At 45.2% G+C, this 16,572-nt stretch overlaps 1 protein-coding gene across 1 annotated transcript in view; it reads left to right on the forward strand.

Moving 5' to 3' along the window:
* Positions 1-16,572, forward strand: part of noc2l (NOC2-like nucleolar associated transcriptional repressor) — a 33,541-nt gene that overhangs the window by 11,955 nt on the left and 5,014 nt on the right. Inside the window, exons 13-17 of the mRNA XM_064923057.1 lie at positions 5,682-5,795; positions 10,180-10,281; positions 11,047-11,190; positions 14,728-14,841; positions 15,265-15,397. Of these exons, the coding sequence (XP_064779129.1) occupies positions 5,682-5,795; positions 10,180-10,281; positions 11,047-11,190; positions 14,728-14,841; positions 15,265-15,397 (607 nt within the window). The remainder of the gene's footprint in view (positions 1-5,681; positions 5,796-10,179; positions 10,282-11,046; positions 11,191-14,727; positions 14,842-15,264; positions 15,398-16,572) is intronic.

Consider the following 16,572-nt stretch of genomic DNA (forward strand, 5'->3'; position numbering starts at 1 on the left):
CAGCCTCCTGAGGTTGAAGAGGCGCTGCTGCGCCTTCTTCACGATGCTGTCTGTGTGAGTGGACCAATTCAGTTTGTCTGTGATGTGTATGCCGAGGAACTTAACTTACTACCCTCTCCACTACTGTTCCATCGATGTGGATAGGGGGGTGTTCCCTCTGCTGTTTCCTGAAGTCCACAATCATCTCCTTAGTTTTGTTGACGTTGAGTGTGAGGTTATTTTCCTGACACCACACTCCGAGGGCCCTCACCTCCTCCCTGTAGGCCGTCTCGTCATTGTTGGTAATCAAGCCTACCACTGTTGTGTCGTCCGCAAACTTGATGATTGAGTTGGAGGCGTGCGTGGCCACGCAGTCGTGGGTGAACAGGGAGTACAGGAGAGGGCTCAGAACGCACCCTTGTGGGGCCCCAGTGTTGAGGATCAGCGGGGTGGAGATGTTGTTGCCTACCCTCACCACCTGGGGGCGGCCCGTCAGGAAGTCCAGTACCCAGTTGCACAGGGCGGGGTCGAGACCCAGGGTCTCGAGCTTGATGACGAGCTTGGAGGGTACTATGGTGTTAAATGCCGAGCTGTAGTCGATGAACAGCATTCTCACATAGGTATTCCTCGTGTCCAGATGGGTTAGGGCAGTGTGGTTGAGATTGCATCGTCTGTGGACCTATTTGGGCGGTAAGCAAATTGGAGTGGGTCTAGGGTGTCAGGTAGGATGGAGGTGATATGGTCCTTGACTAGTCTCTCAAAGCACTTCATGATGACGGAAGTGAGTGCTACGGGGCGGTAGTCGTTTAGCTCAGTTACCTTGGCTTTCTTGGGAACAGGAACAATGGTGGCCCTCTTGAAGCATGTGGGAACAGCAGACTGGTATAGGGATTGATTGAATATGTCCGTAAACACACCAGCCAGCTGGTCTGCGCATGCTCTGACGGCGCGGCTGGGGATGCCGTCTGGGCCTGCAGCCTTGCGAGGGTTGACACGTTTAAATGTTTTACTCACCTCGGCTGCAGTGAAGGAGAGTCCGCATGTTTTTGTTGCAGGCCGTGTCAGTGGCACTGTCTTGTCCTCAAAGCGGGCAAAAAAGTTAATTAGTCTGCCTGGGAGCAAGACATCCTGGTCCGTGACTGGGCTGGTTTTCTTCTTGTCGTCCGTGATTGACTGTAGACCCTGCCACATACCTCTTGTGTCTGAGCCGTTGAATAGGAGATTCTACTTTGTCTCTATACTGACGCTTAGCTTGTTTGATAGCCTTGCGGAGGGAATAGCTGCACTGTTTGTATTCGGTCATGTTACCAGTCACCTTGCCCTGATTAAAAGCAGTGGTTCGCGCTTTCAGTTTCACGCGAATGCTGCCATCAATCCAAGGTTTCTGGTTAGGGAATGTTTTAATCGTTGCTGTGGGAACGACATCTTCAACGCACGTTCTAATGAACTCGCACGCCGAATTTGCGTATTTGTCAATGTTGTTGTCTGACGCAATACGAAACATATCCCAGTCCACGTGATGGAAGCAGTCTTGGAGTGTGGAATCAGCTTGGTCGGACCAGCGTTGGACAGACCTCAGCGTGGGAGCTTCTTGTTTTAGTTTCTGTCTGTAGGCAGGGATCAGCAAAATGGAGTCGTGGTCAGCTTTTCCGAAAGGAGGGCGGGGCAGGGCCTTGTATGTGTCGCGGAAGTTAGAATAACAATGATCCAAGGTTTTTCCAGCCCTGGTTGCGCAATCGATATGCTGATACAATTTAGGGAGTTTTGTTTTCAGATTAGCCTTGTTAAAATCCCCAGCTACAATGAATGCAGCCTCAGGATGTATGGATTCCAGTTTGCAAAGAGTCAAATAAAGTTCGTTCAGAGCCATCGATGTGTCTGCTTGGTGGGGAATATATACGGCTGTGATTATAATCGAAGAGAATTCTCTTGGTAGATAATGCGGTCGACATTTGATTGTGAGGAATTCTAAATCAGGTCAACAGAAGGATTTGAGTTTCTGTGATCACACCACGTCTCGTTAGCCATAAGGCATACGCCCCCGCCCCCGCCCCTCTTCTTACCAGAAAGATGTTTGTTTCTGTCGGTGCGATGCGTGGAGAAACCCGCTGGCTGCACCGCCTCCGATAGCGTCTCTCCAGTGAGCCATGTTTCCGTGAAGCAAAGAACGTTACAGTCTCTGATGTCCCTCTGGAATGCTACCCTTGCTCGGATTTCATCAACCTTGTTGTCAAGAGACTGGACATTGGCGAGAAGAATGCTAGGGAGTGGTGCACGATGTGCCCGTCTCCGGAGTCTGACCAGAAGACCGCCTCGTTTCCCTCTTTTACGGAGTCGTTTTTTTGGGTCGCCGGCTGCTAACCATTCCGTTGTCCTGGTTGAAAGGCAGAACACAGGATCCGCTTCGCGAAAGTCATATTCTTGGAGAGCAAGCTATGAAGGTGAAATACTGGTGTTTTGTTGCAGGTACAACCAACTAGTGCAAAATAATGTGATATCTCAAAATGATACCTCGTCAAAAATAATATCCCGATATGTAACGATCGATAAAACATTGTTTTTTCCCCCATCATTAGATGCTACGGCCAAATGTAAAGGAAGTGCCGTGCGACTAAGGTTCAACTCTGGTAATGTTACAGCCCTTTAGTGAAGCCTGTGAAAACTGGTGCGTTATATTCGCTCTTTGCAAAAGGTGTTCCTCAAACTCTGAGACAAAAAAAACCTGGCCCGTTTACAAAGTAGTGATACACTATGTGATGTTCGGGTTGTGCGTTTGTCAGGGACTGGGTCAAATTACCTTTGCGCCACCCCCATCTAGCCAGCTAAGTAGCCGCGTGAGAGTACTTGTTATAGCTCAGTGAATTGTTTAAATGCGTGATGGCAAGACAAGTGTCTGGCACGAGAGCGGGTGGAGGAGGCTTGGCTTGACATGTTGGGCATCTTGTGATGACATGCATTATCTGAATTAGGCCCACAGAATTATACCTAGTAGAGGAGCTGCTTCTATGGAGGAACTTTGAATGTTTTTGAACTTCATAGTTGACTTAACATTGGACCAAAGAAGCTAGCTAGCTAACAAGCTTGTGTGTGCAGAGTGACACCAGAATTAAAAACATGTCTTATCTTTTTTTGTAGTTAATAAATCCAATGTGAAATGTGGTAACTATAGTATTCCTAACTAGCTTTGAAAAAGGTTTTGGTTCTGTTCTCTGAACAGGTTCCAACCCCTGATCTCTAGAATCAAATCAGTGGGTGTTAGCCTCCTGTGGTGGGGAGTCAACTTCAAAATAATAGATTCCTTGCCCGTCGACTCCCATTTCTGTGTCACGCTTTGATCCCACTAGGAATCTTGGCCATGTTCTGTTATAATCTCCACCCGGCACAGCCAGAAGAGGACTGGCCACCCCACATAGCCTGGTTCATCTCTCGGTTTCTTCCTAGGTTTTGGCCTTTCTAGGGAGTTTTTTCTAGCCACCGTGCTTCTACACCTGCATTGCTTGCTGTTTGGGGTTTTAGGCTGGGTTTCTGTACAGCACTTTGAGATATCAGCTGATGTATGAAGGGCTATATAAATAGATTTGATTTGAATCGACTCCTAAGATTCAGTATTTTTGCAACGGAGTAAACTGATTTCCGTAGTCTACTTCGAGGACACACTCTTGCATCTTTCTCAACAAAGAAAGAGCCAGCTTGCAAGAGCTGGAAGGGCACAGCAAGGCATGTCGGCCATCCGTCAGACCTGTGCATCGGTAGACGAAAGACCTAGGCTATTGCAATGCTGTATTTCGCAATGTCTCGCGCAAGTTCACTAAAGCAGGGGTAGTCAATGTGTAGGCTGAGCAGTTCTACAAGCAACAGACCGAAGACCAAACGCACACTAGTGTTTTTATAGAGAAGAGAGAGAGCAGTGGGGGAGGCAAAGAGATGGTCAAAACAGCGCACATAGGTTATATCTTGGTAATCTGTATCTAGCAATGCCTCTTAAATTCACCTAACGTATATATTAGGCCATCACTGAGTATGGCTAAGCTATTCTTCATAGTGCCAGTGAATTGAAGTTGAACACTGCCAAATGCATCAGTTTAATTAGGCCTAAATGTGCAATAAAACGTATTTAATGAAAACAGACTGATACCTCTCTACGAACAGGGTTGGAGAGCCCTGTGCTAGGCAATAGATCTCAAAGCAGCATCCCCGCTGAACTTTTAGAAAAATGGCAAGTTTACTTTCTCATCCATAAATAGTCAAGTGCAAGTACGGTTCAGCAGCTCAAATCGGCAGGATGTGGGGCATTGTTGTTAGGTAGGACGTCTACCATGGATGGATTCCTAAAATAATGATTGTGATCGCACTTCATCAATTTAAATATTATGGGGAGCCCTATACATTTGGCAGGCAAGCACGAGTTATCAGTGTGTGGCCTATTATGGTCTAGACACAACGTTGAAATATCTTCACGCCTACATAAGAGGCGATGTGGAATGGAAGCGACTGCTTGGCCTTGTGGGAGTGGTCACCGTGTTGTGTGGACGGTTTGACCAGAGCGATGAAGACAAGGCTGTGGTTTACGCTCTGCTCCTAAAGCGCTCTGCAGACCACATCCTTTCTGCCTATAGCGCAGCCGTCCACCCCCCCACCCCGGCACACACGCTCCAAGACCCCCTAGCAGCACACAGTGTTTATTTGTGACACTCCATTTCCTGTCTTCTCTTTTACTGTTCCCCTCGTTAGAGAAAAGCGAGGCTGAGGTGCCTGCTCCTACGGTTTTAATTGGAGCAGCAGACCCAACCACGTTATGCTCCTCCCTGTGTGTTTGTGTCTGCTGTGGGTGGACGGCTGCGCCATAGGCAGAAAGGATGTGGTCTGCAGAGCGCTTTAGGAGCAGAGCGTAAACCACAGCCATGTCTTTATCGCTCTGGTCAGACTGCACACACGTGTACGCACTCCAGACCATCACGGTGACATCCCCCCCCCACAAGGACAGACAAGCTGTTGCCTCCTTACTGCCGTTCTCATGCTAGCTTACTGCAGGAGGTCAACACTCACTAAGATGCGCGCACACACCATATACAACAACACAGACTACACACACACACACACACGTCCATGCACACCACACATACTCGTGCGTGTGTGTGTGTGCGTCTCTCCAAGGGGGGTGGTATATATGATTTGGGGCTTCCTGCTCCAGTGGCTCCCTCTGTATCAGGGCTGACCCATGCCTTCCCACTTCCCCCCTGGCTCCCCCGCAGACCACCACCACATCCGATGTTTGTACAGACAGACTGGGCCAAGAGCGCTCCACTCGCCTGGTACCAACGACCTCACGCACACACACAGCAATATGTAAAAACACAAGATAATATACAGGGCTAGGCCTATCTATCGCACCTAAACACGCACAGTGAGATGTACAAAATATAGGTAAAAACACAAATGTACACTTACTTACTATGCCTTTTTAAGCTTTACTTTGGCTATATCTTTACGTTGAACATTTACGAGTGTCTATTGTCAGGAGTCTGAGTGATTTTCCATGAGACAAGCCATGGAATGACCACCAAATGATGTGGAGGTCTGACTTGTGTGTTTGAGGGCACTGTCGCTGTTCTGTTTTCACGTTGTGTAATCTGTGTCATGTCTTTGCAAATGTTGCACGATTTCTGAACGCACTAATTTTGTGTTCATTGCTTGTTGTTTAGATCATCCATCAGGTGGACTTCAACAAGAAGCCTGGCCGGATGAGTGTGAAGCCCATCAAATTTGATGTTATCCTGAAGCTCAGCAACACCAACATGCAGGAGAAGGCCTACAGGGTGAGTACTGCTAGCTTAGCATGCCAGCTAACTAGGCTTGTCTGCCACAGGAGAAGACTTAGACTGGTCGGGAGTACTGCTAGCTTAGCATGCCAGCTAACTAGGCTTGTCTGATACATGAGAAGACTTAGACTGGTCGGGAGTACTGCTAGCTTAGCATGCCAGCTAACTAGGCTTGTCTGATACATGAGAAGACTTAGACTGGTCGGGAGTACTGCTAGCTTAGTTAGCATATATTATTTGCGGCAGGAGTAGCCTTAGAACTGGGTAAATCCATTTGAATTCAATCACTTTTTGACAGCACCTCTTTTGATTTGAACAAAACCTTACATATTTACACATTTCTACAACTGCTCAGAAAATGACTTTTTGGACCTGAATGCCCAAACATTCATGAGATTAAGGTGGTAAAAGTTGACCCGTTTTACATACCCCACCATACCATGAGACATGCATGGTCTTTATCACTGGAAAAGATAATCGGTTGTGATTGATATAATTTTAAAAGGTTACTAACAGCGTTGTCAAACTATTTTAATATTTCTATAGAATTTATATAAATTGTATTTTTTAACCTTGAATGTCAATTATCTAAAAACGTGTTAATGAAAAAAATCTTAATTTCAAATGCAGTGCATTTGGAAAGTATTCAGACCCTGTGAACTCCACATTTTGTTACTTTACAGCATTACTCTGAAATGGATTACATTTTTCTTCCTCAAATCTACACACAATACCCCACAATGACAAAGCGAAAAACAGTTTTTTAGAAATTGTTGCACATTTATTAAAATAAAACAAATAGATACCTTATTTACTTAGCTACTCAGACTCTTTGTTATAAGTCTCAAAATTGAGCTCAGGTGCATCCTATTTCCATTGATCATCCTTGAGATGTTTCGACAACTTGATTGGAGTCCACCTGTGGTAAATTCAATTGACTGGACATGATTTGGAAAGACGCACACCTGTCTATATAAGGTCCCACAGTTGACAGTACATGTCAGAGCAAAAACCAACCATGAGGTTAAAAGAATTGTCCGTAGAGCTCCAAGAAAGGATTGTGTTGAGGCACAGATCTGGGTACGGGTACCAACATTTATCTGCAGAATTGAAGTTCCCCAAGAACAGTGGCCTTCATCATTCTTAAATGGAAGAAGTTGGAACCACCAAGACTATCTAGAGCTGGTCACCCTGCCAAACTGAGAAATCGGGGGAGAAGGGCCTTGGTCAGGGAGGTGACCAAGAACTCGATGGTCACTCTGACAGAGCTCAAGGGTTCCTCTGTGGAGATAGGAGAACCTTTCAGAAGGACAACCATCTCTGCAGCATGTCACCAATCAGGCCTTTATGGTAGAGTGGCCAGACAGAAGCCACTTTTCAGTAAAAGGCACATGACAGCCTGCTTGGAGTTTGTCAAAAGGCACCTAAAGGACTCTGACCATGAGAAACAAGATTCTCTGGTCTGATCAAACAAAGATTGAACTATTTGGCCTGAATGCCAAGCATCACGTTTGGAGAAGCATGGTGGTGACAGCATCCTGCTGTGGGAATGTTTTTCAGTGGCAGGGACTGGGAGACTAGTCAGGATCGAGTGAAAGATGAACGGAGCAAAGTACAGAGAGATCCTTGATGAAAACCTGTACCAGGGACCTGAAAGCAGCTGTGCAGTGAAGCTCCACATCCAACCTGACAGAGATTGAGAGGATCTGCAGAGAAGAGTAGGAGAAACTCTCCAAATACAGGCGTGCCAAGCTTTGTAGCGTCATACCCAAGAATTCTCGAGGCTGTAATCGCTGCCAAAGGTTCTTCAACAAAGTACTGAGTAAAGGAGCTGAATACTTACCTAAATGTGACATTTACGCATTTATTAAGTAAAAATGTACAAAAAAAAATCATTTTTTGCTTTTTCATTATGGGGTAGATTGAGGGAGAAAAAAATACAGCCTTATTCTAAAATTAATTAAATTGTAACGTAACAAAATGTGGAAAAGGTCAAGGGGTCTGAATACTTTCTGAATGCACTGTCTGTTGTAGCTTAGAACCTGTTTTACATCATCTAAGGCTTTTGTGTTGTGCCCTACATCGGTGCTCTAGAATATAGGGTGGGTGTCATGTTTGGCTGATAAATGTACTAAAATGGGAATAATATATTTTCTATTTCAGCGTGGTACCATAAAGTTTTTTGAAGGTCCCCACACATCAGAGAATGTTGGCTTGAATGGGAATATCTGTTTTAAATGATACTGTCAAGACTCCATATGAAACCTATTGAAATCATAGAAATATAGATAATAGAACAGACATGACCATTTTAAGTTGACGTTTTGCGGTGGGTGGACCCTTTGTGGTAATAATTAGAAGTAAACATTTCAATTGAAATGGTGTACCATCAGAATTTCAGCGGTCTGAATGCATGGGTCACTTCTATTAATTTTATGTTTATGATTGAAATGACACCCACTCAGTTTTCAAGAGCAGTTTTTAGGTAAAAAAAACATTAAAGGTTTAAAAAATTAAATTTTTATATATAAAAAAAAAAAAAAAAACGTTTTCAGGAAATGAGGGGAAAAATGGAAACTTTTACGCTTTTAAATTATGTCAAATTCAACATTTTCCAGTGATGAAGACATGGATGCTTTATGGTGGGGTGTACAAAATAGGTAAACTTAAAGCACCTCTATCTCCTAATTTTTTTGTCATTCCGGTCAAGAAATTAACGTTCTGACTACTTCCATGGGCAAACATGTATGGAAAGTGATAGGGTCAATACCTTTTGAATTCTATTACGAGATTCATATGGTATTGTTCGTTATTAACGGGTAAGTCTAGTTCTGTTCTCAAGCACCTAGTGGTCAATCTTCTCATGCCACTTTACGTCTTGATACTTTAATCATCTCAATGAAGACTTCGGTTAGGCTACCACTAATTAGACATGTGTATTGTCTGTGCACCTCTCCTTTAACTGGGTTATTTCTGTGACTTGTTTTGGAAAACTTAATGGTGATGCACCTGTTTTCCAATGGTTGCCGAGATTGTGGAAGCGCCTACAATGGTGTGGCTTGGCACCTTTAGTACAAGGATTGCTGGAGGTCAGAGGTCATGAATATCTCTTAGCCCTAGCTATTTTCGGGTGTTTAGAGAACATGTGTGACTAGCTTAGGATGTCTATTGTAGGAGGGGCCTAAGTCTACAGATTGAAAGTAGCATGTCCTCCAAATATCAATCTGCGGGAGAACTGTGAAAGTGTGTCTTGTTGTCCTGCATCAGCACATTTAGTTTCACATCTTTGCTGTCTTGGTTGTAAGTCCTAGACGGCTACCTTGCCTAATCAGTACGAATTTATTTAGTATTATGGCCATTATGCAATTCCCCTTAATTCCACCCTCCCTCAAATAAAACAAATGTATTTGGAACCATGCCAGATTAGATTACGGCGCACTACTCAACCTGTTGTCTGTCACGGTAATAGAATAACGATGGCATTCTAACGCGTGGCAATAAGAGCAGCCGATCAACTCCATGTCTAGGCCCTACTAGTTAATGTGTTTTCACACTCCTCCCTGACACACAGTGTTACCCACCGTGTGTGCATAAGGGGATTGAGGGCAGCGGGCAAAATCCGACGTAAGGGGCTCTGACCAAGCCAAGAGGATTGCCACACGGCCCTCTGGGATTATCCCTTGCACTCCGCTGGTCAGGACTGGCTTTCGGTGCTGTTGCCAGGGTCAACCAACGCCACCGGCTCCACCAATTGCTTCTACCTTGCAGTCGGTGCCCGGTGACTCACCCATGCTAATGCCAGACATGGCTAAATTAACACCTGTCTGACCATTAGACCAAGTAGAGTGTCTGACTACAGTAGGCTGTATGTGACCTACAGTACAGAAAATAGTACTATAATAGAACTGAAATGGGTCTCATATCCTTTTTTGCTTTGCTTCTGTAGCATTCCATGTTATTGCTGCCGTGTTGGCGGACCCATGCCAAATCGTTTAGGGGGTTAAGTGTGGGTGTGTGGCCAATGGAGTATCCACTGGGGTTAGCACAGAGCCATGGGGAATGCAGCATCAGGTGGCAGACAGCAGGTGACCGCTTAGAGATAATCGGATCCGTCAGGTAAATCCAGTCTGTACTGACGGCTGTACTCACATAAATAGCTGCGATCTGTAAAGTGTGTGTTTGAGACTCAACCTGAGGAGTGGCGTTAGTGCGCTGAGGTGTCCCTGTAATCTAGCTCGATGTTTGCACATGTCTTCTCACAGATCAACTCCCCTCCTTTCTCCCAACAAGCCTCTTGAATGTTAATATGAGTATCACATTTGTGTGTGTGTGGTTCCTTCGGTTTTTCTTTTCTGATTTGTATACTTTTGTGTTGTTTCAGGATGGGCTGATAGAGCAGGTGTATGACCTGATCCTGGAGTACTTCCACTCTCAGGCTTGCTCCATCGGCTTCCCAGAGCTGGCCCTGCCCACCATCATCCAGGTAATACCAGCTCCTTCTCCTCTTCTCTCCACCCCTAGTCAGCTAATAGAACCACTTCACCAGTTGATGCAATGGCATAATGTCCATACCCTAAGCCAGGGATAGGCAACTGGCCCTGGAAGCAAAAACAAGTTTTGATTTTCTTCTCCTGATCAGCGACTGATTCAGATTTTCGGACATCAATATGTGGACATTTTATTCTACACATTTGGTAAATGGTCAGCTATTCAACATACGAACTCAAACATTTTTAGGTGTTGTTGACTATCAAGTAAAAAAATAAAAATAAATCTTAGCTGCTAGCCTTTCTCTACAGCAAACACAAGGTGGCAAGAAACTTGACTTGGTCTTATAGGGAGTAGGCCAGATGGAAAAAGAGGGCGAGACAGAGGGGGTTGAAGAGTAAAGTGTGTCTGTGCTGACCTTTAATCGTTCCACCGGCTTGCCGTTGTTTTTACGGCCCTGTGACCAACCACTGAGCCCACTTCCTGTCAGAGACAGCCAGCAGTGGGTGGGTGGGAGGCGAGCTCCCCTACAAGCTATGCCGAAAGACCAAGGAAGCAATAGTCTGCCCTTAACAAAGCAAACAACGCATGACTATTCCTCTTCTACTCCAGTTTTTACTGTTGCCACACACACAAACAAACACACGCGCTGGGCATAAAGTAGTGATGGTCCAGAGGGGAAAGACAAGCACCAGACTAGGTGATTATATACCGCTTTTCACCCCCCCCCCTCCTTTCCACCTCCTCTGCCGCTCCACAGCTGAAAGCGTTCCTGAAGGAATGCAAAGTGGCCAATTACTGCAAGCAGATCCGCCAGCTGCTGGAGAAGGTACAGGAGAACAGCGGCCACATCACAGCCCGGAGACAGAGGGCCGCCTTTGGAGTGGCCGACGCGGCCGCCGTGGTGAGTTTGGCTGTGTGTGTGTGCCTGCCCGTGAGCAAATGAGCCTGTCTGTGCCCGGTCTTCTGGGCTGCTGTTCCAGAGCCCTCATTTCACCTCTTCAATGTGCTCGCGGGCGCGCACACACACACACACCTCGTTCCCATCAGTGCCTCTGCTTCCTCAAATATATAGACATTCACCCAGTACATACATAAGGTTTCATGATTAATTTGTGATTTTCAGCAGCCAGCAAGTTGAACTTCTTCAATTATGTGATGGTTTACCAACAGTTGATTGAGTTGCGTTGGTTGTTGGATTCCAACTTATTGTTTTTTACACACACACACCGGTCTGCTGGGGAGCTGCCTGGAGCAGTCCCACCTCCTCTTAACCCCCTGTACACTCCCTTCCAAAAAACACATGCATGCGCCAATCCTGGGCGAGCTCCCGTAGGAAGTGCCTGTGAAGGTCTCCACCAGCCGAGAGCGTTTAACCATAATGTGCCCCCTGACCCTTAACCCCCCGACCTCTCCTCTGGCTGTGTCTTTTACACACACAGACAGTGGGGAGATAAGAGCCTAGGCTACACACACTTAGCGGCTGCTGCAGTGAAACCTGAGTAGGAAGCCGAGGTAGAGGGAGGGATGCGGGAGGAGACATCCCTAGGTGAACACTGTGACGCTAGTTAAAGGACAGCGCTGTGGTCATTAGACCCTCCTTTATAGGTTTGAACCAGCCTCACAGCCTTAATGAGGGGACGTTATTGGAGGTGTGTGTGGGGCGGAAATGCCTATTCCTGTGTGAGTTTTCCTCTCACCGTATGCACTCCACCTTGCCCCACCAAGCACACACCCTTCCCAGGCTGCATTGCGCCTCCGATCCTGGCTGAGTGCCTTGCACACGTGCTAAAGATTTAAGAGTGAAATGAAAGAGGGGATGTCTCTGTGTGTAATTTAGCCTGGGAGAAGTGTGTATGTGTACGCACGCTGCCAGAGACTGAGAGACGGACAGCGTGGCACCGGAGACAGCGCCTGTCGCCACGGCTACCAGCCCAGAGGAGCCTTTCGCCATGGCATCCCTGCTTGCCGGGGTAGAGGCCAGCCCCTGTTCCGGCTGCAGTGGGCCCCAGACACCCAAACACAGATCACATTTCAATGGTCCTCAACTGAAGCCTGAAGATCTTTTTTTTTCTTGGGAGGCCTATGCTTTTTTTTATTACAGTTTTGAGTGAAAGGTTTTTGCCATCATCTAGAGTAGGTAGGCTAGGTGTGAGGAAACAGCTGTGCCAAATACTCAACCCTAATCCCATAGCATTTTTTTGTCTGGGTTTGAAGTGTTTACAAAAGCACTGGGTCTTTCTGTTCACGTCCTGTCCTCTCCTCTTTGTGCTGGTGCCCAGCCTAATAACCGCCACTGCAAATTGTCGTAAATAGGTTTAGCTAACCGACGAAGGAAGCTGCGGTCTATACGCTCTATTGAATTTGGAGATCAGATAATCCTATTTGGCCTGATCAATACCATCCGCAAAGACCTTTAGGGGAAGGGCTGGCGTAGATTCTCCAGTCTCTTCTTTCAGCTTCTCTTCTCGCTCTCTCTCGCTCTGTCGCTCTGACCACCATTTGCCTCATGCAGCACGACACATCCTTCGCATAGAGTTGATCAGGCTGTTGGGCCGTACATTATCATGCTGAAACATGAGGTGATGGCGGCGGATGAATGGCACGACTACGGGCCTCGGGATCTCATCTCTATGCATTCTCTATATCTCTATGCATTCAAATTTCCATACATAAAATGCAATTGTGTTCGTTGTCCGTAGTTTATGCTTGCCCATACTATAATCCCACTGCCACCATGGGGCACTCTGTTCATAACGTTAACATCAGCAAACCGCTCGCCCACACAGAGCCATACACGCTGTCTGACATCTGCCCGGTACAGTTAAAACTGGGATTCATCCGTGAAGAGCACACTTCTCCAGCATGCCATTCGGCATTTGCCGAACTGCAATTAGGTCAAGACCCTGGTGAGGATGACGAGCACGCAGGCGAGCTTCCCTGGGGCAATTTCTGACAGTTTGTGCAGGAATTCTTTGATTGTGCAAACCCACAATTTCATCAGCTGGTCTCAGACGATCTTACAGGTGAAGAAGCCGGATGTGGAAGTCCTGGGCGGGCGTGGTTACATGTGGTTGTGAGGCCGGTTGAACGTACCTCTAAAACGACGTTGGAGGCGGCTTATGGGAAATTAACATTAAATTCTCTGGAATCAGTTCTGATGGACATTCCTGTAGTCGGCTTGCCACAATAGCACAATCCTTAAACTTGAGACATCTGTGGCATTGTGTTGTGACACAACTGTGTTTTAGTGGCCTTTTATTGTCGCCAGCACAAGCTGCACCTGTGTAATGATCATGCTGTTTAATCAGCTTGTTGATATGCCACACCTGTCAGGTGGATGGATTATCTTGGCAAAGGAGAAAAGCTCACTAATAGGGAAGTAAACAAATTTGTGCACAACAATTTCCACCTATAATTTAGCCCAAACAACTAACTCTTTCCCTACTGTATTTATTTATTTTGCTCCTTTGCACCCCATTATTTTTATTTCTACTTTGCACATTCTTCCACCGCATATCTACCATTCCAGTGTTTTACTTGCTATATTGTATTTACTTTGCCACCATGGCCTTTTTTTGCCTTTACCTCCCTTATCTCACCTCATTTGCTCACATCGTATATAGACTTGTTTCTACTGTATTATTGACTGTATGTTTGTTTTACTCCATGTGTAACTCTTTGTATGTGTCGAACTGCTTTGCTTTATCTTGGCCAGGGCGCAATTGTAAATGAGAACTTGTTCTCAACTAGCCTACCTGGTTAAATAAAGGTGAAATAAAAATATAAAAAGATTTGGGGAGAAATAAGCTTTCTGTGCATATAGAACATTTCTGGGATATTGTATTTCACTACATGAAACATGGGATCAACACTTTACATGTTGCATTTTTATATTTTTGTTCAGTATAAATTGAAGTGAAAGTACACCACAATACCCAGACATTTAGTTTAAATCAATGTCGATACGCCTCGGAAAGGAATAAACTGAGATCCGTCTCGTCAGTAGTAGCTCAAAACCTGTCTTCCCTTATTATATTGATACTTGAACTTCAAGTATCGATTAAAAAAGGATGGCGAGTGGGGCTTCTTCTAGGTAGTGTTAGCTAGCGCTAGTCTGCTGTGCCTTCACCAAAAAGCCTGTATTTTTCATCCCATAGCTTGTTTGCCATCTTTTTAAATAGTGAGTCAACATGTTTTAAGCACCAATGTCCCTGACTGATCAAACCGTGTTTTCTCATGCTCTCTCTGCAGCAGACCTATAGTGATCAATATGCATGGAATATCAAATTGCAATAAAATCGCAGTATCGAATCGCAATCCATATAGAATTGTGCGAATCACAATACATCATATCGGCATCTAGGTATTGTGAGGTCCCTGGCAATTCCCAGCCCCAACACATACAAAAATACAGAGTGGCTATGTAACGTGTGTGCAGGCGAAGTGGGAGAAGCAGACTGAGGAGGAGGGGACGCCCCTGACCAGGTACTTCAGCCAGTGGAAGAAGCTAAGGGAGAAGGAGATCCAGCTGGAGATCTCTGGGAAGGAGAGGGTAACTATCAGACACACACACACCTACATACCAACTGTTTTAAGATAAAAGTATTTTCAGGACATTCATCCTAATTTAACAAACATCCCCATTCTATTTTTACAAACGATATGTGTAACTTAAAGGTTTGAGTAAGATAATGCATTGATGTCAGTGGGAAATTGGTGGAAATGTTCAAGGTTGTAAACATTTTTGAAGAATTTGACCCTTTTATTTGTTTTCAATGGGGCCGGTTTCCAGTGGTTTTTATGAAGTAAATATGGCCTAAATGTTTAAAGTGTTTTGTAAGTGACTTTGCTGCATCATCTGGATCTTGAGCAATGGTCTCATTGTCATGTGGTCCCAAATCTTTTGACAAGAAGTTTTCCATGTCACTCCATTTTGAAGTGGAGCTGCATATTGACATTTCCTCTCTCATTTAAGATGGAAGACTTGGACCTCCCTGAGATCAAACGCAGGAAAATTCAGGAGAAGAAGGCTGTGGACAAGAAGGAGTTCAAGGATCTCTTTGAGTCCGACAGCGACTCCGATGACGACGGAGGACTCAAAGTCAAAGGTAACCCCATTTACATACACAGCTGGGTCCTGTTCATTACACACCAATTGGAAGGATAACATTTCAAAACTGAGAGGGATGACTTGGACCTGTCCAGTAAGAAACACTCATTTTGGTTTCCTGTTGCCAAATTGTCTCACTACATTTCCTGTTAGAGCTGGCCAGTAAAGACTCCCAGTAGTGTCTCTCACCTGATGATGCGCATGCTTGAGGGTCCTATGCATGTCTTGGCCATTAGGAGGCTGCATTGAGTTGCACAGAGTCCATCTACAGCAGGCATCGTCAACTAGATTCAGCCATGGGATTTTTATTTTTATTGGGCGGATGGTCCATGTGCCGGAACATAATTACAAATAATGTTTATACTGCAAATTAACCGCAATAAGCCCTAACATGTATACATTTAGACTTAAAACCAAATCATTTCAAACCTTCCTTATATGTGTATACAATCATGTGTGGGAATACTTAAGAACAGATTTTTTTTTAATTCAATTCACTTGGAGCTGATTTCCTGGTGTTTTTTTACAGTCATATGTCCAACAAAAAATAATAAAAAATAATTAAAAAAAGTTTTTTTTTGATCGCTCAGAAAACTTGGGTGCCACATAAAACCACCAGTTAGGGAACCCTGATCTATAGACTGTTGGCCAACGGCACAGAAGCACACTCTCTAACACACACTCACACACTGTAGTACACAATTAAGCGCCTATATGGCAAGGATACAACAGAATTTTTAGGCTCGCTCTTTTTGTGATAGTACGTTACTTCTCTACTCTGAGTGTAAGCAGTATTGAAGTCGATGTTTGTGAATCCTGATCCAATCAATGGCTCATTCTGAGGGAATGTACAACTGACCTCAGTGTAGCCATGCAGCCCTCCCAGCAAGACATGCTCTATCCAATTAGTTGGAGTTTACTTATCTCTCTCTCCTATATTTCTTTCTCCTATATTTCTCTCTATCCTTCTATATTTCTCTCTCCCTTTCTCACTCTCAGCTGAGTGCAGCTGTCACTCCTGTCTTCCTTTAAGCCCTGTGTGTCTGGCCCTCTGCTCTGGGTCATCCACAGGACACGGGCAGGGCAGGAGTCCTCTTTTACAGCTTTACAGTTGGACAACCTTAGAGGTCGGAAGGAGAGAGTGAGGGGGCGGTAGGGGATTTTCTTTTCATC

Source organism: Oncorhynchus masou, chromosome 18 (assembly GCF_036934945.1).
Source record: "Oncorhynchus masou masou isolate Uvic2021 chromosome 18, UVic_Omas_1.1, whole genome shotgun sequence".
Taxonomy (NCBI): Eukaryota; Metazoa; Chordata; class Actinopteri; order Salmoniformes; family Salmonidae; genus Oncorhynchus; species Oncorhynchus masou.